General features: G+C 43.2%; 1 protein-coding gene across 1 annotated transcript in view; it reads right to left on the reverse strand.

Annotated features, from left to right (window-relative positions):
- Window positions 1–20671, reverse strand: part of CDC37L1 (cell division cycle 37-like 1) — a 46411-nt gene extending 25740 nt beyond the window's left edge. Inside the window, exon 1 of the mRNA XM_009327289.1 lies at window positions 20471–20671. Coding sequence (XP_009325564.1) covers window positions 20471–20671 — 201 coding nt within the window. The remainder of the gene's footprint in view (window positions 1–20470) is intronic.
- Between the last annotated feature and the right edge of the window lie 5488 nt (window positions 20672–26159).

A 26159-nucleotide genomic window follows, 5' to 3' on the forward strand; every position in this document is an offset into this window, starting at 1 on the left:
CCCAGCTTCTTGTGTTCCTCCAGCCTTCTCAGTTGGTAGAGCATGGGAAACTGAAAAGTCCTTGACTAGTGTAAGCACTACCCAGCAACAACTGAAAACATCAATGTGTTATGAACATTGTTCTCACCCTAAATCCAAAGCACAGCACTGTACCAGCTACTAGGAAGGAAATTAACTCTATCCCTGCTGAAACCAGGACAGTCTCAGGACTGGGGCTCAGGCAAAGAAAAACTATGCGGAAATGTGACCCTGGAGAGAAAGGGGGCACTGCAAATACGGCATCTTACTCTTCAGCAAGTCTTAATCATAGGTTTTTCAGTTGTATTGCCACCATGGCTGTCCACCAAAATGGACAGCTGTGATTTTTACTGTATTTTGCCAGTTTTACTCGCTCTGTTGGTATGACAGAGCTGAAAAAGAGCTGAACTTCCCAGAAAGTCCAAGAGAGCTAGATGCTCCAATTCCATTATGATGCACTAAAGTTTAATAGCTTAACACCTGCCCGCTTTGAAAATCTAATCAGAAATGCTACACAAAATTCCCAATGCAGAATCTATCTATCTTTCATGCTGACAAAGATGCACAAATGAGGGAGACACCCACCCTGTGAATTTTTTGGAAAAGCAGTTATTGGCAGACTTTTAAAAGTGTTTTCATGCACAAACACAAAACTGAGAGAAACGGGTGAATTTCATACATCCTTTTTAGAATGCTGACTTTAGAGTCTGAGTTTAAATGTCTGGATAGCTAAAAACATAAAAGAGACAGCAGTCACAATCACCTGCAGTTCCAGAATGAGGAAATGGGATTGCTTAGACTATTTTCACTACAGTTTCTCTTGCTGATACTATAGCTCACTTATAATCTTTCTGGATCTGGAATAAATTCAGGATATCAAAAGGCTAAGGCTTAGGCTGCTTACCTCTCTGACAACAGCTACTTTACTCCTTTGAGTCGTTGTACAGGGAACGCCCAGAGAGGTAGCCCTTCTTTCGAGGACGCCACCAGTTTCATTCTTAGAAGTTCCCTAGCAAAAACACCTCAAGTTAATTCATTGCTTATCTTCAAGAGAACTGGTAAAAGTAGCTAGTCCAAAGTAACTTTTCACTTGTTTCCAAAAGAGTTGAACCAATTCAGGGCAACAGACGCTGTCCTCTGTCCCTTATAGCCTTCTCAAGAGTTGGGTGCCTCATTATTAAACCTTATTTTAGCAAGACAGGGCCAAAAGAAATGCCAAAAGGCATTCACTGGACCTCGGTTGCCATCTAAATGTTGTGACAAAACCAGTCTCTCTGACTGATAGAACAGCTACACTGAATATAACAGGATTCTTTGGGATTACAAACTTTTTATCATCAGAGAAGTATTTTATGTACTTAGGTAAGTAGCAATCAACATTCCAATGGGCTGCTGAGAGTCAGAGGACAGAAGACAACCTAGGAACCCATTCCTATATGTTTCTCATATGCTGCAGGGTCAATTCTCAATCTCAAAGTCGTTCCTGCCTAAACTCCACCAAAGTAGACATAACTACACAGAGCATTAGTCTACTTAGGACGACTGCAGAAAATGGACTTCCTCGTTAGAAAACATCAATGCTGGTGAGAAAAAAAATCACTGTTTGAATTCGTCAAGAATTTTGTTCTTCAGTGTTTGAGGTCAGATACAGTAGGCAGACAGAACAACAGCGGCTGCTATCACGCTCACAAATAGATAAACCATTGCTTCTGCTGGCTATCTTTTATGTGTAGCACTTTCTAATCGTAGGTTTCATAGGTTTTATTGCTCTCACTCCTCTGTTTCATAGTTGAGAGTGAAAATAAACTCTTACATTCTTAAGGGGATTGGCATACAATGTTGTTCAGGGAAAAACTAGGACTTCCAGTTGGGAGTGGAAGCTAAGTATCTATGACAGTAAGCACTGTGTATTACAGAAAATGCTTTCATGATGTTGTGCCTGAAGTATCAGTTGTGCAGTTTTACACCTCCTCTCATTCTCAAATTCTTGCTAAGTGAGTTTATGACTGGATATTGAATTTTCCCACTGCCGTATTGTAAGTATGAACAGATTAGCAAATGCCATTTCAGGTGCTGAAACAAACAGTGGGCAATCATGCTACAGGCAAATTTGGTGGAAATACCAGATAAATACAGATAAATTTAGTGGGAAATGTCATCTGAGGGCTTGGGGTTTAGTGATGTAAATTTCCCCCGTTGAAGCATCTGACCCTATCCCTGTAAACACTTTTAACTGGTAACTAGTCAGGGAGCTGTGAGCCATGTGCCTCTTTACAGCAACTGCTAGATGTGTTAAATAATGTAGTCTGTAGAACTGGAAGGTGAAAGGAAATGTTAATTTGATTTCTGCATCTGGCACTGGACTAGCAACACCGATTCATTCATCCTCGTTCATACGTTCCCCTTCTTTCCTCTAGGGTGGTTCCTTCAGGCTAGTGCAAGGCTAACCGAGACTTGCAATGTTTGTGTAACTCCAAACCATAAAGTTATGCTACCAATTAGCTAAACAATGGGAAATGACCTCAGTGAAATGAAGGGCCTTATCCTGAAAGCCTGACTCATACAACATCTCTTACCATCTAACTCCTACAAGGTTATTAATCAGTACAGTCTTCTTGTTTAGGCTATTTTACAACCCAAAAAGTTAGAGAGTAAGAGCATGAATTCTGTCACTTCTGCCATCTGAGGTGGGCAGTTCCTGCTCATAGCCTATATAGAACAGGGAGGGAGGGTGGAGGGGAGCATCAGTGATTTGGATTTGTAGCCCTTCCCTTGACTGTGAAATAAGTACCTCAGGCTTGGATTTGTCATTGCAATAAAAATCATTGACAGACTGAAATAGCCTTCTGTATGGCAATGCGGAACAGCAGGGTTGCAGTAGCCTTTTTGGAAGACGGGGAAAAGAGACACGTGGACTGTAGGGAACTGTTGGACCAACTATTATTACTGTAGCCAGAAAAAGAGAACAAAACAGTGATTCACCAGTTCTCTTGTCAATGACAGTGGGCTCATATGGACGCAGCTGTTTAGTCCTTTGTTTTTGAGGTCCCAAGTGCTATTTAAATTTATATGTTTTCTTCTGATGCTACGGACACCACTGCTGTGCTCATTCACAAACGGCAATCCAAGAGATCCCTTCTAGCCTCTGTTGGTGGCACTCTGTAGCAACAGAGCATTCCCGGACTGGGCCAGCCTTGTCAGGCAGATAACTGGCTACCAACAACTAAACAGGCATATGTATGGACCAAGGGTAGAATGGTAGCTAAATGGGCAAAAATCCTGACATGCCGGAAAGGGTAGATAACCAGGAGACGCTGTCAGGTCAGCCCCGGTGGCCCTTGACTTGTAATGTTAATACTCACAGAAGCAAGCTGCCGCTTGGCCTGGGCTGAGGTGAGGAGATTCTGCACCCTCTCGTTGATTTTCTCCTAGCTGAGATCCAAACTGGAATTTAACCTACCAAAAAAGATCCAACAGTCACATCTCCGTTCCCCTCTGGAGTGACATCATTTGATCCCTGTGGGTACATTATTTCTAACGCCTCATTCGTCACATCCTTTCAAACCATCATATAAAATCGTGATGATCCCTTCATCCCCTCATATCACATCTCCGAATAGGGATGCACACAAATAATTCTTCTTTTGTCCCTTTTCTCCTTCAGGCTACTTATTTCTTCCTGCCATTTTCTTTAGGTTTTATACTTCCAGTGGAGCTCTCGTGCCCTCTCCTTTATCCCCAGCTCTTCTTCCATTACTGCCCTCCAGACTTGTTCTATTTTCCACTGCATTCAGCGCTCTCTTCCCTGTATAGCCATGCTTCCCCACCTCATCCTTTCCTCCAGCCCTCTCCACTTCTCTGCGTATTCTGTGAAGTCTCTTCCTCGACACCTCTGCCTTTGTTTCCTCTCTTTCGCTTTTGACACTCTTTTCTCCTCCCCTCCTCTCTTCTGCTAGCTGCCCCTGCCCAAAGCAAAGGTTCCATGGGGCAAACGCAGTGCTTCCGCCCCACCAGCCCTGCCCTCCTGCGCAGACTGCCGGGTCTACACCTTTGAAAGGACACAAGACAGACAAGTCTGCCAGGCATCTCAAAGCAAAGTTAATGTTATTGCCATAATCTCCATGCAGTCGGGGCGTGTATGCCATGTAAGACTTTCACTGCCATGGGAACCAGTACCAACGTAAAAACAGGAAAGAAATTAAGACACAGGGTAAGACTGAATTGCAGTACCTTCCTGCTGGGAGGTTAAGATTATGGGGCCTAAATACAGGCAGCTTTTCTGCCATTTTGGACATGAAAGAGCACGCAAACTCCCATGCAAAGCAGGGAGATATGAGGGAAAACTGACAGGAGGCTCATGTTCTTCTGAGGTGGCAGCAGCAGCCCACACAGGATAACCCAGGGCATCCTAAATGGTATCAAGCTCCTGTGCTTAGCACCGGAATCCCTCAGTGGGTTTTCTGCGTGTTCTGCCATTACCGTAATATCCAGCTGGGGGGAAGATAAAGCATTTCCCTCTGGTTCAGCAATTTATTTTTAAGGATGACATAATGCCTCTCTTAACCACCTCACAGAAATACCATGTGGTTTAATCAAAGCATCAGAAAGCCCAAGCAAAAAGTAAACATCAAGACCTAAGGAAAAAACAGGAGGGTTTGGACCAGGTGACCTCCAGAGGCCCCTTCCAACCTCAACCATTCTGTGATTCTGTCACTCAAAATCCAGTTGTGAAAAGGCTGAGTAATTCATTTGCTCAAAGATACGAGAAAGCACGTTCCCAGATAAAATCCACCCAGGTAAAATACTGACACGTGACAGGAGTGCTCGTATTTTTGAATAAAAGGCATCACATTTAAAAAGAAGGCCCCTTCACTTAAATAAAACAAAACTAAACAAAACAACACAAACCAAAACACCACGATTCTTATTACTCCTCTGCATTTGCTCTTGCAAGTTATGGATTAATGGAAATCTGCTCTCAATGTCTGTAAAATTGGCATGAAAAGGCTATTCGTAAGGCTGAACAGTAACATTGTATTCTTGGGGCCTCTCCATGTGAGAGAGAAATTTCCCTAAGTTGCCAAAGGCAGCCCAGCCCACTCTAGTCTAGCCATCATTTTCCCAAATTCCCGATCAGCCCTCATGTCCAACAGACTCTACATAGGACGTGGAAATCAGGTCCCAGCCAGGTACAGAATGGTCAGCAAGAAATCATTCCTGACCAAGTGACTCCTCCAGCAAAGCACTTCTTGTGATTAGTCTCATGAGTTGTCTTGTTATTTCACCATAGTGAAATTGAGATTACCTGTATTTCACTGCTGGACTGAGGTCTCAAGGAGTAGTGATAAAAAAATAGCTTTGCTTGGTAGAAAAAATACTCTGTCCTGGTATGCCTATGTGAGTGTTTGTACGCAGGTGCATGATGGGTGCGGAAGGAAATACGCATCCCCGGTATGCTTAGTAGATAAAGGGAAAGAAAACAGTCCCTTAAAGACAGTATGTATGTGGAGCAAAACTTTGTTACTCAGAGTCTACCACAATCAGATCCTGCTTCAGAATAACGAAGGCACAGTAAAACTCTCCCTTGTGCAAAGCAGCAGCGAGGCAAGAGATTTATATGGGTGCAGCTCCCGCAGCACTTTTTCAGACTGTATCCTCCAGGGTCAGACTACATTTGGGGTTTGTTTATGTGGCCTGCCTAGAAGTTGAACTGTCTGCGCAGTTGCTGTTTTCTTCTCTTGGGGAGCGAGTAATTTTAGATCAGACCCACTTCACCTGAGTCATGATGAGGGTAGATGGCAGGTGCTGAACTGGAAGGGACAGAATACGGTTGCAGAAAGTCAGCAATATTATTGTATCTGTCTGCCTATTAAGCAAGACCTGCCACAGTGAAAAGCGCTCTCTCACTCAGTAACATTGGCAGAGGATGGATACCTAACCTGAACCTTTGCTCAGAGAAATCGCTGTAAACTTGCATTCCACAGCATACCACTGCGCATTGATCTCCAAAGGTCCTGCAAGGAAATAGCAAAACGGAGTTGCCCTACTTACATGAGAAGGAAGCGACTCTGTGTAGAAGTGGGAGTCTATCTACTTTTCCTCCCCAAAGTTGACGGCCAATTCTGTCTAGTATTTCACTGCTCAGACTGACCCTGTCTGGCTTGAGATCTGGGCCTGAAAGAGGGCACAGGATAGATGCTGCACGTTCTCCAACCCAAAGCTAGAGAATTCCCCTCCAAACACTGAGAATGGTTGCTCACGCTCCACAGAAACTAATCTTAACCCTGTAAGCTCATCCCACAAAAAATTCCTGACCTAAACGAGCATTCATGAACAGAGCACGTGGGGTTCTTCCTACGCAAATTGAAGGGGAGGGTCATCCAGTTCAAACAGAAGGACACAGGCGGCTGTATGCTAGAGAGGAGGGCAACTGAATCTTGGTTCCTCTCCAGATAAGGATCATGAGCACACACTGTGAAATTCAGAAGCAATAAATGTGAAACCAATGGAAGGGAATACATCTGTTGTGTTTGTCTGCCTGAGGCATCATTCAACTGTGGAGCTCTCCAGGGAACTGCAGAAAATTATTTCCTGATAATGAAAGCATATCATAAAGAGAAATAAAGAATTTGCATGGAACATAAATCTCACATTTCAGGGCATAAAGCCAACTATCAGTTGACAGGGGTGACAAAAACTTTCTTCAGGGTATTTCTTCATGCAGTTGTATTCTACATGGGTTTCACGCCCTCTTCTGAAGTGTCTAGTCCTAGCCACTGAAGGAGACCTGCCAGGTGAACCATGGCTTTTCTATATATCCCTACAAAGAAAGCATTTCCTGAAGAGTTGTCACAATTTTTCTACTGAAGTTTATCTGAGAGTCATAAGTTCAATTTGCCCAAGAAGTCAGAAAGTGAATCTTTCTGGTCATTCAGCTTGTGTTCTCACAGGACAAAGTCACTCAGGTAACTGATTTGATTAAGAATTAGTAACCTGTTTTGAAAAGCAGAGGGACTCCCAACAGGACTGGGTGACTTGAGTTGTTGGGAGGTAGCAGATGAAGCCGCACGGTGAAAAGCTGAATCCCTCTGACTGGGAGGATAATGCAAGTAATTCACAGATCCATCTGTTCCAAGAGATGATGAATCTTGTTCAGACGTAGCCTGTTCAGATGGTTCCTTGATCATCTGGCGAATAAGGAAGCAAGTTTCCATAACTAGAATTGACACATGACATAGCAAAAGAAAGCGACTGGGGAAAGAAAGGAAGGGAGAAGCTGTCATCCACTTTATGGAAAGGAAGAATAAGGGGGGTATTTAGAGGCAAGCTGAAAATTCATAATGCCAAACGTAAACCAGGTATGGAGACCCACTGTGAGGCACATGAAATGGAAGCCCTTAAAACTATGGCCCATAATTAACAAAAATATGCAAAATTCCTCATGCTGATGAGTGGCTGACAAAATCTAATCAAACTCATTATTTTAGTCAGATACTATCTCATTCATAAAAGGGTAGGACACCACAGGAAAGATGAGCAAGCTGCTCCTGTCTTTACGTACAAAAGCTTACTTTGCTGCATTAGGCTAATGAGCATCCCTCCCAAATAGTTGTGCTGGCCCCTGACACGTGAGGGAATCAGGAAAAATGTGCCACACAGAAGCGCCCTGAGAGAGGTTTTTACACAACCTGCATTTTCACCTTCATTTGCAAAGTGGGTGTTCAAGTGGATTGTGACTAGACAATGAAAAAGAAACACTAGCAGCCCACTCTGTGATGAAAGCAGTTTGGTTCAGTGCAGAGTGGGGAGATATTGAAAGACCGTTTGATCTCAGCCTTGATATCAGACATAATTAGTAGCATGCCTGATATTTGAGAGAAAAACAACGGCATTAATTGATAGGGCCTAAAATTGTGTCTCCATAACTACTTTTGCAAACCTGCCGTTCATCAGACACATCTCTTATGCCTTTTCAAGGATCCTTTACTCAAAGGAAGATAAAGAAAATGGCTGAAGGCAAATTCTAGTGTCTAGAACTGGTGATGAGTTGTGATACGGTTCACTTCAAAATTAATCCGGCTCCTCTGATAGTACTGACTGCAGGTCAGTATGTGGACTGTTCATCTCACTTAACATTGGCCACATGAAAGCTTGGTATCCAGTTTTGACTAGTCATCCATTTTAGATAATCAATGGAGAGAGGTAAGAACTGCCACTATATGATACACCCCAGTTGCCTTAGATGGTGATTTTATGAAAGAACAAATCACCATCTTTCCACCGTCTATGGAAAGAGATGAGATGTTTAGCTCAGATTAGATGTCAACCCTTTTTCTGGCTGTAATTACCTTAGATGATTGCTACTTCACTGTTCTCCCTTCAGTGTTCTTTCTGATGTTGTTGCAGATGCCGGTTCAATTATTAATGAACCGGCATTAAAGACAGATGAAATACCATTATATTTGGCTCTACCAGTCCCTTGCTACAAAGGCTGGAGTCTGACTTAACCTGGAGGATAGTCAGTGAATGACAGGCAGAGAATGACCAAGAATAATACACACGAAGGGCAAACATTCTTTTCCGCTACAAGTTTGGTATTTTAGTTGAGCAGTACTTGACAGAGACTGTCAGGATACAAACCCTTTTAGCACATGGTTGTACCTGCAGATGCACAGCAATGGCTCTAGAGCCTTTTCTTATCAATACTAATTACTTTCTGCTACTGCTAATCTAAGGTAGGTTTGAATTCATGACTGAGGGCGAAGCAACCCTTTATCATATTGCTATAATGTGTCCCAGCTACAGCTTTTGTGTGACAGACTTTTGCACATTCGAGACAGCTACAACTTCTTGGCTACAACTGCTCTGTAGTTGGATGTAGCAATGCAGCATATGACAAAATGCTGACCTGGTCTCAAGTCAATTCAGGTCTTTTAGTGTGCTAGCAGTGACTTTCTTTAGCAACTGTATAAGGAATCCTAGACCAAGTGTTGTGTTTGCACAAGAAACTCCCATTCAAGTTCATACTACATTTGCATTAGTCGTGCAAGTTAGACTAGTGCTGACATGAGTATGTTTTTACTTACCACACCTCCAAGTGAAATGCAGGCATTGGCAAAGAGCCATTTGGTCTTCTCCATTTTGGCCTAGTTGTAGGCCACTTAGAAGCTGGACTTCTCTACAGTTTTTATTAAAATGTGGTCTGTAAAGTTGTAAACAGTTGTAAACAGTAAAGATGGACAGGGAAACTTCAGTATAGTCTATCACTATTTTTTTGCAAAATTAAGGATGTGGGGTGAATTTTTTTTTTTTAATACCTTGGCTTACTTCTGTGGGGCTTTCATCTTCCCTATGCCAAAGTATCATGTCCCTCACATTTTCTCCATGACAGATAACTAGAATTACCCATTACTGTCCTCTGAACCATTAACCCTCATCATGGAACTGTTCCCTTAGAATATGTAGTAACAGAAGACACACAATTTTCAACTTGTTATTTTTTAATTACCTTAACTGAGGTATTTGATGCTTCACAGATAGTAAAAGGTGAAGCTAAAAAAAAAATTAGCAATTAATTAATTGCCAATTAATTATTGACAATCTTACATTGGTACTTTCAATATATTAACACTAAAGTAAAACAGATATCACACAAGATGTTTCTTACAGGATATGCTCTTTGTAATCTCAGTTGCATTATGTACTTGTTTTACAGTCTTTCCATCTGGAGAAACTACTACTGTGAAATTGCCTCCATTAGATAATGCCTCTTAAATTTCTGGGTACTCTAAAGAAATATGCATGAATAAAAAGGACTGATTTGTACCAAGCTAATTCTCAGAACAGAAGTGCACAGACCTTCCTGGACTGTATGACTTCTTTGTCATTTCCCAATATGCTGATTGGATTACGAATAGTTTGCATATGTCAAGGGGCAGAACAGATGATACATGAAAATTGGTACAACATCATACTGACACAGGCATTTGGCTACCCCCCCATAAGTATTTCTGTTCATGTGAATGGACTTTGGTATTGCTACCTGTCCATCCCAAACAGTGTTTTCTTTTGTGAACAGTTCATCTGAACTGAAAAACAGCACAAGCCTGCATATAGTTTTAAAAAGATTTGTTTGAGATAGGTGGTAATATCAACAGTGGTATTAGCCATGTTCTATTATTACTAGCAGCAAATTATAAGTACCTCATTTCACATGGAATTTAAGAGAATCTCTTGCTGATCTCACGCTTTGCTTCATCTTACAGTAAGGTAATGGTGAGGTTACTTCACTGAATGATTTAGAACTGTCCACCTAAAAATTATTTAATAACAGGACGATGCACTTCTTAACGTACAAAAACTTGGTCTAATATAAAGCATCTCCAGCCTTCACAGACAATAATAAACTCTTTCATCCCCCCTTTCTTATTCTTTTTTTTTCCTCCTCAAAAGTGCAAAAGTATGTACATGGCATAATGCAAACATTTTTTGTAAAATCACCTCCTCTAAAAACACAGTTTGCTCTGCTTTTTAGGTTTCATTTCATAACTAGAGACTTCCCACACAACATAAAGTTTCAGGACAAAATGTACAGCAAGAAACATATACAAGTTTTAGGAATATAAAGTGACATTATTTCTGGAAGCAAGAACAACTTTTCTACTCTCAGTTTCCTGCACTGGCCTTCAACTCTCTGCAGTGAAAATAATTTTAAAGCAAGATACGTTCTTTCAAAAGTTAAGAAATGCTGCTATGAACAAAGCAATCAGAGTTGTTACTGTAAGAGGCAGGTTCTTTCTTCCTCAGAGAAATATGTCCTCAGCTCCCAGTTCCTATTGACTTGATCCCTGCTCCCAAGCAGGAAAAAGACTCCTTTTTCCCTCTTCCAAGCACTGATTACATCAATAGACAGGCCCTTAGTGCTAGACCAATAGTCCTGATAGCCAGTCACTACACTTTCTCTGCTTTCCACACTGACATATAAGTCTCCTCAAAGGACTGGTAGTAGTGTTCCCCAGTGCCGGGTAGGGGCTGGAGCTTTCATGTGATCTCAGCAAGTCTCACTGCCCACCTCTTTAACATGTTTGCCAGTAAGATGGCAAAGAGTGTGAAGACAAAACTGAGACTGGCAAGATTAGGAGTCTATTTCTGTTGCTAAATATTGTGCGGATATTTCAATAAGGTCATGGGATGCTACATTACTGGTTAATTCAGAATGGGAACCATCAATGACATATGTTACATAAGAAGCAGTGTAGAAGGAACCTGCCCAGGCCACCTTGGATGAATAGGCAACCTCTGACTGAGCTAAACCATGAAGACTATGTACACAGACAGTGTACTGTGATATGTGTAAGCCGTGATGGGCCACCAGGCAGGAAAACAAAGATGTTGCCTGAGCCTGCAAGAATGGCGTTAGAAAACCCAAAGCTCAGCTGAAGTTAAAACTCGCAAGAGAAAAGAAGGGCAACTTGAAGAGATTCTGTAAGTACCTTACGAGGAAAATTAAGGCTAAGGTAAATATGACCCTGCAGCTTCATAGGCAGAGAACCGTGACAAAGGACACAGAAAAGGCTGAGGTACTTACTGAAATCTCTGTCTCGGTTTTCACTGGGAAATCCTCTCTCAGGCCCCTGACCCTTTTAACAGGGTTCAGGAGAGTGAAGCAGTACCCACAGTAGAGGAAGACACAGTTAGGGATCACTTAGACATGCTTGATATCAAGAAGTACAGTGGGTCTGGATGAAATGCCTCTGAGAATACTCAGGGAGCTGGCTGATACCATTTGCATGGTAGTTCCCATTTTCTTTGAAAGAAGAGTCCTGACAGGAGAAAGCAAATGTCACACCTGTCTTCAAGAAAGGCATGAAGGAGGACACAGAGAATTACAGCACAGTCACCTAACTTCAGTCCCTGGCAAGCTTATGGACCAAATCCTCCTGGAAAACTTGTACAGACATACAAAGAACTAGAAGACATTTAGGAACAGTAAACATGGATCTACCAAGAACAAATTGTGCTCAATTAACCCAGTAACTTTCTATGATGGTATTTGTCAATGGATGATGGGAAAGCTGTTAGTGGACATCATTTAGCAAGCCTTTGACACAGTGTGTAATATCCTTATGGCCAAATTGGTGAGACACGGGTAGCATAAGTGGACTGTAAAGTATGTGGAATGTTGGTTAGATCACCAGGAACAAAGAGTTGTTATCCACAGTTCAAAGTCTGACTATTGGCCAGTTACCTAGACGCATATCTCAGGGATCAATATACATCAAATAATTCTCACCATCTTTGTAAATGACCTAGACAATAGGGTAAAGTGCACCCTCAGCAAGTTGACAGGCAGTACCAAGCTGGGAGGAGCATTTGATATGCCAGAAGGCAGGACTTCTATTCAAAGAATCCTTAAAAGGCTGCACAAAAGGGCTGTCAGAAATATTATGGAGTTCAAGAAAGGTAAATGGAAAGTCATGCATCTGGGATGGAATAACCCCGTATAGAAGCTGAGTGTTAACTGGCTAGAAAGCAGCTTTGTATAGACCTGGAAGGTCTGGTGAACAGATTGAACATGAGCCACTAGTATGACATTTCAGCAAAGAAGCCCAGCACATCCTGGGCTGTTAAAGTGCAGCCAGCAGGCTGAAGAAAGTAGTTTTTCAACTCTATTCAGCACCTGTAAGACCACATCTGGAGGGTTTTGTCCCATTTTAGGCTCCCCAGTTGCTGTGGTTTAACCCCAGCTGGCAGCTAAGCACCACACAGCCACTCGCTCACTCCCCCCCAGTGGGATGGGGGAGAAAATCAGAAAAGAAAAAGTGAGAAAACTCGTGGGTTGAGATAAAGACAGTTTAATAGGGAAAGCAAAAGCCGCGCACGCAAGCAAAGCAAAACAAGGAATTCATTCACCCCTTCCCATCGGCAGGCAGGTGTTCAGCCATCTCCAGGAAAGCAGGGCTCCATCACGCCTAACAGCTACTTGGGAAGACAAATGCCATCTCTCTGAATGTCCCCCACTTCCTTCTTCTTCCCCCCCAGCTTTATATGCTGAGCATGACGTCATATGGTATGGAATATCCCTTCGATCAGTTGGGGTCAGCTGCCCCTCCCAACTTCCTGTGCACCCCCAGCCTACTCGCTGGTGGGGTGGGGTGAGAAGCAGAAAAGGCCTTGACTCTGTGTAAGCACTGCTCAGCAGTAACAAAAACATCCCTGTGTTATCAACACTGTTTCCAGCAGAAATCCGAAACACAGCCCCATACTAGTTACTGTGAAGAAAATTAACTCTATCCCAGCCAAAACCAGCACAACAGTAAAGACAAATATTGGCATATGTGATAGGCTAGCAGAGGTGCACCAGGATGGGTCAGGGGGCTGAAGCATGTGACATGCAAAGAAAGACTAAGAGAACTGGACAGGCTGAGAGAAGTATATGAGGACTTCTTCAAACAACAGGAAGAAGCCAGACATTCACAGACCCTGGTCCTCATTGGGGACTTGAACCACCCTGTTACCTGCTGTAAGGAAAATACAGCAGGGCTCAGGCAACCTAGGAAATTTCTAAACTGCACTGATCGCAACTTCCTGGCACAGGTGATCAAAGAGCCAACAAGTAAAGGTGGTCTCCTAGACCTGATATTTACAAACTGTGAAGAACTGTTGTGGATGTGAAGGTCAGGGGCAGCCTTGGCTGCAGTGACCATGAGACATTGGGGTTCAGGACCCTGAGAGGCAATATCAAGGCAAAAACCAGGACCACAACCCTGGATTTCAGGAGAGCAGACTTTGGCCTCTTCAGGAATCTGCTTGGAAATTCCCATGGAATAAGGTCCAGGAGGACCTTGGGGGGAAACCCCCCAAGAAGAGGGTTCCGTGACAGCTGGTTGATATTCAAGCATCATCTCCTCCAAGATCAAGAAAGCTCCTTCCAAACAAGTAGGAAATCAAAGAAAGGCAGCAGGAGACTGGCATGAGTGAGTAAGGAGCTCCTAACTGAACTCAGACATAAAAAGGAAGTGTATAAGGAGTGGAAGCCAGGACAGGTGACCCAGGAGGAGTATAGAGTTACTGTCTGATCTTGCAGCGATAGCACCAGGAAAGCTGAGGTCGACCTGGAGTTTAATCTGGCAAGGTTTCTGGATGTGAACACATGGAGGTAAGTTTTTGTTATTAGTAGGTTTTCCCTATTAATTTATAAAGAGAAACAGGGTCTTAATGGGAAACTAATCCTTGCAGTTTTAAATTTGGATTTGCTCTGAAAATGCAGAAAGTGACATCACCATGTAATTATTTCTCATTTAATAATAAATTACCAAGGTACAGTGACCATGGAAACCCATGGAGCAGTCAATTGCTTTTATAATTTTAGCTCCTACTGCTGCAGCATGGTGACAGTTGTCCTTATTTGAATTGTGTTACCGACTTGTTTTCTTGATTTGTCTTTGAATGTTGTGGTTGATGATATGGTTTCACATTTTTTTGATCCTTAACGGTAATACCAAGGGATAAATAGGAGATATTAATTGCATGTCTGCCTTTATTAGAGAAGATAGCTTGTAACAATGTTCTTGTGACATTCTGTTATACTGAAGTCCCTATTCCCCCCCTAAAACATACAGTCACTGCATTTCAAACTAAGGGATTTTCGGTAAATGAAGTTCAGTGCCCATTCTGCTAATGTGCAGTGCAGTTCTTATCTTAAGCTTGCTGAACAGGAGAAGAACTGTATTTTTGCCTAATACTGTAAATTGTCTGGGATACACTGCCTGCAACTCTGGCTATGAAGAAAAAAATTACCTTGCTAGGCCCTTGATGCTTTGCTTTAATAAGCAGGAAAAGTATATTGGTCAAAAAGGGGCTGTTTGTACATAAGCTGATAAAACAAACAGCCTGAGCAGGACATCTGAGAACAGGGAAAGAACATCCTACAAGGAACTCCAGGCAGGAGAATGTTAGCAGAGCTCACTCGTGTCCTTGGCAAGAATGAGTCACTTACTGGGTGACTAAGAGAAAAAGTTGGAAGGTTATGAAAAAGGATTAATAACATATATCTTGGCACCTAAAAGAGAGAATATGTGAAAAGGCGGAGAGGTCAAGTCGAGGGCCCAGGCTTTGTGCAGATACATCTTTCATTTAACTAGCATAAGCTGGAAAAAGAGTGTGAGTACAGACGCTTCTGGGTCTGCAGGAGTCCCAGAAGACTTACATATATTTAGAGTAGTTAAATCCCAATACTCAATCCTGAAATGGGACTAAATGTGAGGTACACTGTTTTCTTCTCTTCTTTTCCTTTCCTGCGTGTCCTGCCAATGTGTCATGCAGTTAGCACACCAAACTTGAATCTTGGTCACTTGGGACCAAGGTCTGTAGGACTGATGTTCCTGCTAACAGCTGCAGGATGGGTAGTCCTCCAGAAATGGCCCATGGTAACCGGGTTGCTGTGCATATTCTCTTTGATTGCGCTTGCAGTTTGTGTTTGCTCCACTATTGTGGTTTCTTCACCAGTTTGGAGCCTACATGTTTTCCACTCTATAGTCCTTCACTACATCTTTAAAATGCACTGTAATGCTTTTCTCTTTCTACCTAGAACAATGTGTTCTCCCTTTATTGAGCTATTCTGTGAGCAGGGGTTTCTACTGATTTCAGAGCTCCTTCATTTACCTTTAATTCAGAGAAGGCTGCTCTTTGACTATCACAACTGTTCATCCCTGGCTGCAGCTCAGCAGAGTCCACACCAAGATGCATGATTATTTTTCTGTCTTAAAGATATTTATTTTTTGCTGTGACTGTTGCATTATCTCCACATACCATGTTTAGCCGCATTTAAAATTTCTTCTTTCTATTTGCAAATATCATAGGCCAGATTTTGTTACACTGACTTAGCCAGTGTAACACCTGTCTTTGGTACACTCTCTTAAAAAATGGTCTTGTTGCCATTATCAGTACAGCTTGGTCAATGGGAGTTACTCAGAGTTTCAACTTGATGGGCTCTGGGGAAGATTAAATGACAGTGACTAAAATAGTGGTTAATATACTGTTCTCCAGCTACTAGCCTTTGTGGCACTGTTTCAACAGCGACAATGGTAGGAAATTTTTAAGGTAGTTTCCTAATACAGGCTCTGTAGTTGGATTCTGATTTTCTGTAGCCTCCAACTGGAGGCTACAAAAATTGATTAGTCCCCAGTTGGTATTGATCTGCCAGCTGTTCTAGTCTTAAGTCTGCCTTGGGACCCTCTGATAAAACAAAATAACAGCAAAACAATTGGTTTTCTCTGCTGACATCCAGCGAACTCTGTTTTTGTGCCAAATGTCTAAATCCGTTCCCGCAGCAGAGCTTGACCCTCTCAGACCATTTGCAGCTCTGTAGACCCTCAGAGATGTTCCTTCTAAAACTGGTTAATTGACTTTAAAATGCATTTTAAAGACCTATTTTGAGGCTGGTCACCTGTAACTACAGACATGACTGGAATGTCAGGGGTTGCCAGTCATTTCTTATCTTAGCCTCACTCTTGTTCTTGACTGGGTAAGAGACTTTCCCACTTTTACCCAGACTGTATTAGCAAATTAAATACTAGTATTTCAAGGAGTCTGTCTGATGCAAATCTGCTTTCTTTTAGTGTGTTGAACTAGAAACCTGTGCTGCTAAATATGTCTCTTTATCCTTAGGGCAAGGCTGCAAAGAAAAAGCAGAAGACCAAGCATGCATGTTAGACAATGATTACTGCACAAGCAGCAAGACACAGACTTTGGGACACACGCTGCAGCCCTGTGCACTTAGAGACCGCAGCCACTGCAGAAAGAGCAAGTGTCTTGTTGGCAAGTGGTTATGGGGCAAACTTATATGCAAACTACTTTTCTGAACCTAGTGGGCCAGTAAACATGTGTCCCACTAGAGTAGAAGATGGCCTTCTTGAAGGGATTTCCCAGTTACTACAGCAGCCTGAAGAGCAAGAGGCTGTTGAGCACAAGCATATTTCCTAGGGGTTCCACTGGCTGCACTCCCAAGCACTGAGGAGACATTTGAATGCCCAGATTTATGCCACCCTCAAATGCAGCAGGAGCAGTGGAGGAGGTGGCAGATCACCCCATGGCTTCTGTGGTGCATATCCAGCAGTGGGAATGGCTGATCCTGAGGTTCAACGCTAGACAGTATATACAATGATACAGCTTAGTTAATTTAGATCAGGTGTCACTACATGAAGCTTGTGAAACATTTGTTTGGGATGTAGAGCAGATTTTTCACCATTTACACCATCTGTTTGAACCTCGTGATAATGCTCAGCTCTGTCTTGAAACTGCCAGCATGCGTAACTCTTTGTAATCTCACACTATTAATTTATGCTATATGAAGGCTGCAAAATTTTTAGACTGGGTAGGTACTATTTTGCAAAGTAAAAGTGAGCTGTGTTTTGATCAGTCTTTCTGCCTAGCTACCATTATTGTAAAAGCCATTAGGAATGGGGTATGCAGAACCCTACAGTCTATCTTCCATTTCAAAACTATGGACAAAAAGTGGTGTTATTTAATTCATCCAAATAACAGTCACAATAATCTCTCTTTTGCTTGGAGTCTTACACAGAGCTTACAGCTGTGAGGGATCTAAGAGATGCAGAATTGTTAAGCAGAGAAAAAGGGTTACATGACAAACTGGGGTGGACTGTGTACAGGAAGGTCATGCTGAGTGACATCTCCTTGTTTGAGAACCTGCAACATGTAAATATACTCATCATTCTCTTGTCCGGGGGAAAAAGGGTTGGGGGACTTTTAAGCCAAATTATGGTCTTTGATATCACAAGACCTGTTTCCTCCTTTTACACGATTAACATTATTATGATGTTAAGGATGTTAGGCAGGTATTTGGGGTAAGAAACTTTTGTGAGCTTTGTATAACCATGGCCATAGCTGTAAATATTATTGCTGGCTCTGCTTATCTCATGACTGTGCAGTTAACTTCAGACAGATAAGATGCACCAGCTGGAGGCTGCTGTGCAGGGCCGGGAAATGTTTGCAGAGGCACAAGGCCTGTTGCAAGGTTGTTAAAAAACAAATTGATTGTTTGGTTAAGACTTCCATGAAAAGTGTAAAGCCTATGTAGAAAAAAATCACAAATGTGAAGTCTGGAAGTGTGGGCTGTGCTGTGAACAGATTTGTAGCGTAAACCAGCACTGGTTGATGCCCGTGATCAAAAATCCAGAGGCAGGGTAGGGCTATATTGCCTATGACATGGAATGTATGCAGGAGACTGGGACACATAGCCCAGCTACATTTTTTCCATGGAGTTAGCACCAGATGCCCCTTGGGATGAAGAAGAAAGGGAAAACTGAATGAGAATGGGAGGACACATCTTGTGGACTTTATTCAGTTGTTTGTGAACACAAGGTTTTGGGGCTACACTTCCCCAGCACATAATGCCAAAGGCTGGGATGGCTACTTTGTTGTTAGCTGGTTTCTGAAGGTAAGAGTGGATGTGCAGTTTTATTACCCAAGGTGATGAACTCACATGCATAGAAGTAGCCAGCCTGAGTATACGTTTCATTGACTCCAAATTTTCTACCCATGAATTTAAGCAGCCCTCCCTAAGCTTTGGGTATTGAGGGCTGCAAAGGTTATTTCCCCCATTTTTTCAACACTGCTGAACAACAAATTTATGTGGGGCCTCTTCCACCACTGGAATATTATCAGGTGGACAGCATGGTGCTTGAAGAGAAAGAACAGTTCTCAGCGTGGCACACAGCTAGTCAGGAGATTTTTGACTTGCAAAACCAACTGAGTTACTATTGCCAGCAAGATGTAAACACTTTTGAAATCACACAGAAATGAGATTTTGGTGATAACCCATCACATATTCTATGAGAAAGAAGGCAGTGAAAGGTGAAGGTGAAGATCCCTTACAGTGTACTACACTGGCCTCTACTTGCATGTCCACATACTGGTTTATGTTTCTTAAACCTAACACAGCAGCACTCATCCTTCAGGTGGCTACCATTTGAGGAAAAAGAGATATACAGCCCCCTTCAATGGCATATGTATGTGGCTGAAAAGGAACACATTAAAATCTGTCAAGCATTACGAGGTGGTGAATATCAAATAGGATCCTACTTCTTGGATATCTATGCAGTTATGGGTGGGATGCCAACAGCTTTTGAATTTCATGGGTGCTTTTCCCATAGCTGTATTGAATGCTACCATGAAAATGACCAGAACCCTCTGGTGGGGACCACCTTTGGATATTTGTATTACACAACACAGCAAAAGAGGGACTACCTAAAGAGAGCCGGTTTTCACATCAGATCTATATGGGAGCATGAGTGGGCTGCTATGACAAAATCAGATGGGAAGCTTGCACAGTTCTTAGCCAGGACCAAACTGCCCACACTGCTGGTCCTCAGAGATGTGCTTGTTGGTGGCAGGACTGTTGCCGCTCCTCTTCCTTGGTCCCTGTTCGGGCGCCACTTTGTTGCGCCTTTCGCCGGAACGGAGGGAAGACACAGTCACTCAATATGAGTGATCAGCATACTTCGTTTATTGGAATACAATCATCAGACTTTATAGGCTTACTTCTTACATATTTATTATTATAGGCTGGGTTAGTATAATTAGTTCTAAGAAAAGGTGGGATATTCTAATTACTTCTAAGAATCTATTATCATAGGGTCCCTCCTCCTGGCGCACGCGTACTGCCGTCTGGTGGTCGTCTATTGGGGTCTTTTGGAGGAAGATTCACAGTCTTCCTCACCGGGTACCTTCACCTTTGGCCCAGAATGTTGAGTTGGCAACATTTCGATGTTTACATGTCCCCAGTCAGCTAGCCAGGCTTCCACACAGGACAAATACCATTTATCCATATTACAAAGCAGCTCCCAATGAAAAGATAAACTTCTATGATTTTATTAGCCTCTCTCCCTTCATCGTTGAAACAAAACAATAGCCTTTTGGACTCCCCAAAGTTCTCTTCGAGAATTTTGACACCCTGACAACCTGCTTTGGGATGGTCAAAGTAAAGATGTACTTGCCTCATGGGCTGTTTTTTCCCGTGCTTCCTATGCAGACAGAAGTGGAAAAGCCCCTTGAGACTCCTGAGGTCTCTGATCCTGTCGTTCAGGAGGTGTTGCATTATGTGCACACACAGTATCAGAAGAATGCACAACTACACTAGGGCAACACAAGCATATTTCTTCCTGGAACAACCAGGGAAGTTGTGCTATTCATAACCATGCTCACTGGTCCTGGAGAAACACAGGCCCTAGGGAGCCAGTTGCTCACGTAAACACCTAGAAATGTTTCTTTGGTGTAGGGGTCTGCTGAAAAAAACCCAAGGAAACTGTTCAGTGTCCATCCTCACATGCAGTCAAAGAGCACGTGTCTCCACTGGTTTACTTCTATCATGTTGTCAAATACCCTGTACGCAACCATATTAACAGTGGTGATCAAGGCCCCTGCAAAAGTATACCTTTGCTCTCAGGTTTCTTGTTTTAATCCAGGAATAGTGATCAGCACATTCTTTGTCTGGATATAGGTCAAAGGCAAACTGGGTATAGCCACCAGCGAACTCTTCCCTGTCAACCAGTAGGGAATGGCCAATCATCTCAATGAGCTGTGCGTACTCTCTCACACAGCAGACATTCTCAAAATTGGGCTGCAGTGCCGGCATTGGGTTTCACTGGCATTAGTTCACCATCCACATACAGGGACACAAAATGTCTATCATAATACTTGAAGTTGAAAGAGTTCTTAGCATAATAGCTGCTAAAAGCATCGTTATCTATGAACCCAATAACAACAATTCTGTGTGGCTGTTCCAGAAACAAATTTTCCTGGTTGCTGATACAACTGCCGGCTGGTGTGCTGGACGCTTTCATGCCCATCTGGTGCATTGGCTATTTTGGATTAGCCATAAGTAATGCCCCAGTGTGCCCCAAACACACTCCAGGTGCCACCCGCACTTTCTTCACAAACAGGCATATGTAATGACCAGTTCCTGCTGCTGGGGAGCTGATCAAACAAAAGCTGTCTTTGATGCACATCAGCTCAATTTTTACATTCACACCATTCTCCAAAAGCTTGCCTTGAAAGAACAGATCACCATGGAGCAGTCCAAATAGTTCAGTCCTACTATGGGCCATCAGAGCCGTTGCCTAAACCACTGATTACTGACGCGATCCAGCATGCCCGCTTTCCACTGCCCGGATGTGTCATTGTAGAACAACCCCATGGAGAAATGCATTGACAATGTGTCATGGCTGTAATCGAGAGGAAACTCAATGAGGGTGTGGCAGCTGGTCCCCCAGTGTAACATCCAGCCAGCTGCAAACAGAGTCCGGTGGGTAACTCATGAGGCCCACAGCCTCACCAGCACATCGGTTGGACCTGTCAGCTTTTACAATCTTGCAGGAAAAGTACAGCAGGGTGTTGTCCAGATCTATGTAAACTTCCCCATTCTCAGTTATGAAAAAGTCCAGAGGTACTGACTTTCTGCAACAGTGAAAAGTGAAGGCACCTCAATAAAAAGGCTTTTTCTCAAAGCAAGTCTGTGTTGGGGACACTTCGAACAAATCCAGCTTGGATTTGGTACACTATTCTGAGCAGCCATGACTGAAAGTCATCCCTTCATAAATATATTTCCTTTTCTACAGGTTGAATGGGACCTCTTTCTCTGGGTTTTCTGTTTCTTTTGCACCGTTCGGCCTGGCTTCTTGTTCTTTTTCTTCTTCTTGTCCTGGTCAGACTGTTGCCTGGTGTCCCCCTTCGTTTTTCTTTTAAAGGGCTGGGTGGACCTTCCTTCTGGGAGTGTGATATGCATCTCTCTTTTATGGCTTTTTATTTGTATACAAACAAGTCCCAAGCCTTCCTGATTTGCTGGCACTTCCAACTTGTTTGGAACAACCTTGGAAACATGTCCAAACGTGTTTTGCAGCATCTAGACTGGTGCTGTTAATGTGTTGCTTAACAATTTCCAAACCCCTTTTCAGTTGCAGGATGGTCTTTCTAAACAGGCTACAGAATATACCTGCAACACCCACACCATGCTTCACACAAAACAGCTTGAAAACCAGGGAGACCATTGCCAGGCTAGGCTCTGTAGTAATTAATGTGCAAGGATGGGTCCCCATAATTTTTTATCACTCCATTTTGGTGTGGTTTCTTAAAATATTAGCTACTTCCAGGGCTGAAGATGCAGTTCTCAATCACTTACCCAAAGCAAAATGAGACGTGCTTATGCTGGTCAGTCTTTATTTTAATGCTGATTGTGTTGATGTGGTGGTGATCTACCAGCACATAGTGCGGCTTATCATACATCACTGTAATGATCTCATTGTTATTATTGCCAGCCAAACACAGAGCAATAATGGAATTGCAAATTCCCTGACAAGTTGGTGCTCTGCAAGTTGTGTGTGGTGGTGGAGCGAGTTAAACCCTCCAGTGACGTCCATCAGACAGGGCAATTTCTTAGCAGCAACCTGCAGAGAAGCCCCCAAAATATGTGCTAGATCTCTGTTTGTAGAACAAGTGTAAGGATTTTATCTGCTTTAAGCTTTGTTTTCACTATGATGGGGTCACCGACCAGGTCCACTGCTGGAGAGTTGATGCCTGAAGTTCTCTTGTGGGGGTTAATATGATGGTTCACATGTTCCATCAACATGGAGAGGGACAGATAATAGCCTTTCTGCAAAGTATACTCTGTATCTTACCCTGCAGTGGTATTTCAAAGGTAGCATCTTTGCTGATGTTATCCCAGCTGTGTAGGTACTGTACTACCAGCCCCATCTTCCACTTGCCTGAGCACTCAAGGCACCTCACCAGCTCTACAGTAAAGTTCATGCCGGTGTATTGTGGAAAGATGCCGGTGGTGGCATTGCTGGGCAGCATAATGCTCTACAATCCCCCATCTGCCACCCTTCCTTTTTCCCCTGCTCCGCTGTCAATCACTAGATGTTCTGGACATGGGAGGTTCCTGTCCAACTATTAAATTTCTGGGGGCAGCCCCGCCACTTCTCCAGCAGCTGTTTACTTTCTTCCTTTCCCTTCTGCAGCAATGTTCTTCCCAATTCTGTAGATTCTGTCCTTGTCAGGATTCATTTTTTGAAGTTCTTCAGGGTAAAATGTCCCCTCAATTGCTTTGTGACCGTAATCTGTTAAGTAGTACGCAGGCAGCTGTCCTATTCTCACAATTTCAGCTACTATGAAAATCTCATCTGTGGACATCTGCTCATAACCTTTCTCAAATCTCCGTTTTGTTCTAGACTCCCTGATGAGGTCTCCCTTTTTGAGCAGAGGCACAGATGGTTTAATTTTAAACAAAACCCCATATAAAGTTTTCCAAACCCTTGCAGAGTTTAACATGTTTGTGTCCACATGCCTGGCTCTGATAGCATGGTGGAAGCTATGGTTATGGCTCTTTATAAACCTTGTCAACACATCAACGTAGCAAGAAGTGTTGCATATTGTACAACATCTCCACACCTTGGTTTTGAGCATCCTATTAAAATGCCCTATGGCAGAGGCTTTTACTTCATTATAAGTAATAACACGGTGAACATTATCTGTTTTAACAGCTTGTTTAAAGGCTGGTTTAAAAATTCTTTTCCCTGATCCATCTGTAATTCTTAGGCTTGCACTGTCTTCTAAAATTATTTTAAAAGCCCCAGCTACCTCAGAACGTGTTTTGCCTTTTGGATCAATGGCCGAGGCAAGCTTGAATAACATGTCTGTCACTGATAAGATTTACTAAACACCATCATTATGACGGAATACTGTTGCATATCCACCAACTCTTCCTCCCATGGTGCATCCACCTCTGCCACAACCACCCATTTCTTTTAAAGTGGTTTCTTGCTGCCTTGTCTAAGCTATAAGCATCCTGCTTTGCAAGCCAGGTTGCCACTTGGCTTCTGTTGAGATCAGCAATTTGCCTTTTAAAAGCTTCAGAAAGGGGATTTATACCCCCAAATCTTCCCACCTCCCCAGGAGGACAGTAGATCTCTGCTAACAGAAGCTGTGGCATAGCGGTCTGCTCACATCCTATTATACACACTTATGAAAGGAAACACTGGACAATCAATTTAACTCAAGTGCAGAGAAACTTTGCTAATAGGGTGTGAGGGGAGTTGGTTGCTAGTCAGACTTCTTCAGGCTTTTTCCTTTTTTGTCCTTGAATGCTGCTGTCACTTCTGTGCCCGTGCTCCTGTCTTTGGCTGCTGCAGGCCCAGACAGGAAGGCAGAGAAGTCATGGCACACTCCCGATTCCCCCTCACTCAGTCAGTCAGAGCTTCCTGAAACCTTTTGTATAAGGTCATCGACCTATGATAAAGCAGCATATACAGCAGCAGCCTGCACCCCATAGTGGTCTTACAGGTAGCTTGAAGATCCCCCCACAACCATGGGTAAATGGAGCTCCCCCAGCCACCCACCCTCTCTGTCTGGCACTTACCTCCAAATCCGGTTCATGGTTCACAAGCCCACTGGCCGGCTCTTCTGGTTCATATGGCCGTTTGGGGGATTCCCTTAAGGTCTTTTCCTTCTTGGTCCAGCTCACAGGATTGGTCTCTGCATGTGACAGGGTTTGCACCAGGGGACCCTTGGTGGCCTCCTGGGAGGGGGTCTGTAGTCCTCGGGCACATTCCAACATGTCTGTGCCCCACCACCCTTTTGGCGTCCCTCTGCCCTTTTCAAGTCCCCCCCCCCCGGGGCATGTAGTACTTGCTCTGCAGCCTGGTAAAGGTAAACTGCAGGACCCCGACCTTGCCTATTCATTCCATTAGCTCTTATTAAAGAATGTTTTACCCATTTTGTACCTTTGCTTTTAGGCTATGTATATTTCTGTATCTTGATAAATGTGTGTTTATTATCTACTACATAGTGTAGGATAGCAGTAGTACATATATCATGTAGTACAGCGTATAGTGTATCTATGTATAAATAAATATATATCTATAAACATTTATACACTGCTCTCTACTTATAATTCTATATATGTATATATTGTATATATCATTGCAGTGGGTTAGCCTTGGCCAGCCGCCAGCTGCCCACCCAGCCACTCTCTCACGCCTCCTCAAGAGGACAGGGGGTAAAAATAAGATAGGAAAGCTCATGGGTTGAGATAAGGACAGGGAGATCACTGACCAATTACTGTCACAAGCAAAACAGACTCGACTTGGGGAAAATTAATTAAATTTATTGCAAACTAAAAAAAGAGCTGGATGGTGAGAAACAAAATCTAAACCACCTTCACACCCACCCCTCTTCTTCCCAGGTTCCACTTCACTCCTTCATTGATGACTCCTCTATCTCCATCCCACTCTGAGCAGCACAGGGGGTTTGGGAGTAGGGATTAGGGTCAGTCTGTAACAGCTCCTCGCTGCTGCTCCTTCCTCCTCACACCTTGTTCTGAACGGTGGCGATGACATAGGTTTTTTGGGGCCAATTGAGACTCTCAAAAACAGTACAACATTTGATAAACCCTGTGTGTAGTGGGTCAGAAAAAAAAAATCTCATCTACTCAAGATTTTGCCTTTGCCAACAGCCAGTGGAGATACTGGCTTCCAGAAAGAGCATTTATAAACAGATCACAGCCTTTCCTCATTACACTTTCCGCGCTTTCAGCATGCAATACTGGTCTGGTGGTCAAGGTGCTGTGACTTGGTTGCTGTTCCTTGCCCGGTCTGCCTGCTATGCCCTGGCAATCCTGCCTTCCTGCAGTCCGCCAAGAGCTGCCAGGTGTTGAGCAAGGAAAAGCTGCAGGTAGAAAACATGGAAAAAGGAAAAACAGGAAAACTCTGCCTGGCTGTAGCTCTGCACAGCTGTGCATGCTCCATTGTTTGGCATCTCACTTGCTGGGTGACAGGAGATGCTCCAAGGTACATTGTACATAGTCAAACAGGACCTGAAACCGTAACTTAGGGAGGGACCTAACCATGAGTTTGGGGGAGTGGTCAGTTGTGTCTTTGAAGATTTCAAACTGGGCAGTTTCTGTTCTTATCAGGGAAGATTAAAGAACAAGTTAACTGCACGTCATGACTGTTTTTATGCAGTTTAAACTCTTGTGGAGCTGATATAGCTGACCTATGCATGTTGACAGACCTGTGTGTGTTTATGTCCAGGTGCTTTAAGAGTCAACTACAAGTCCCTGAGTATTTCAG

The sequence above is a fragment of the Pygoscelis adeliae genome, unplaced genomic scaffold (assembly GCF_000699105.1).
Source record: "Pygoscelis adeliae isolate BGI_AS28 unplaced genomic scaffold, ASM69910v1 Scaffold26, whole genome shotgun sequence".
In the NCBI taxonomy this organism is placed as follows: Eukaryota; Metazoa; Chordata; class Aves; order Sphenisciformes; family Spheniscidae; genus Pygoscelis; species Pygoscelis adeliae.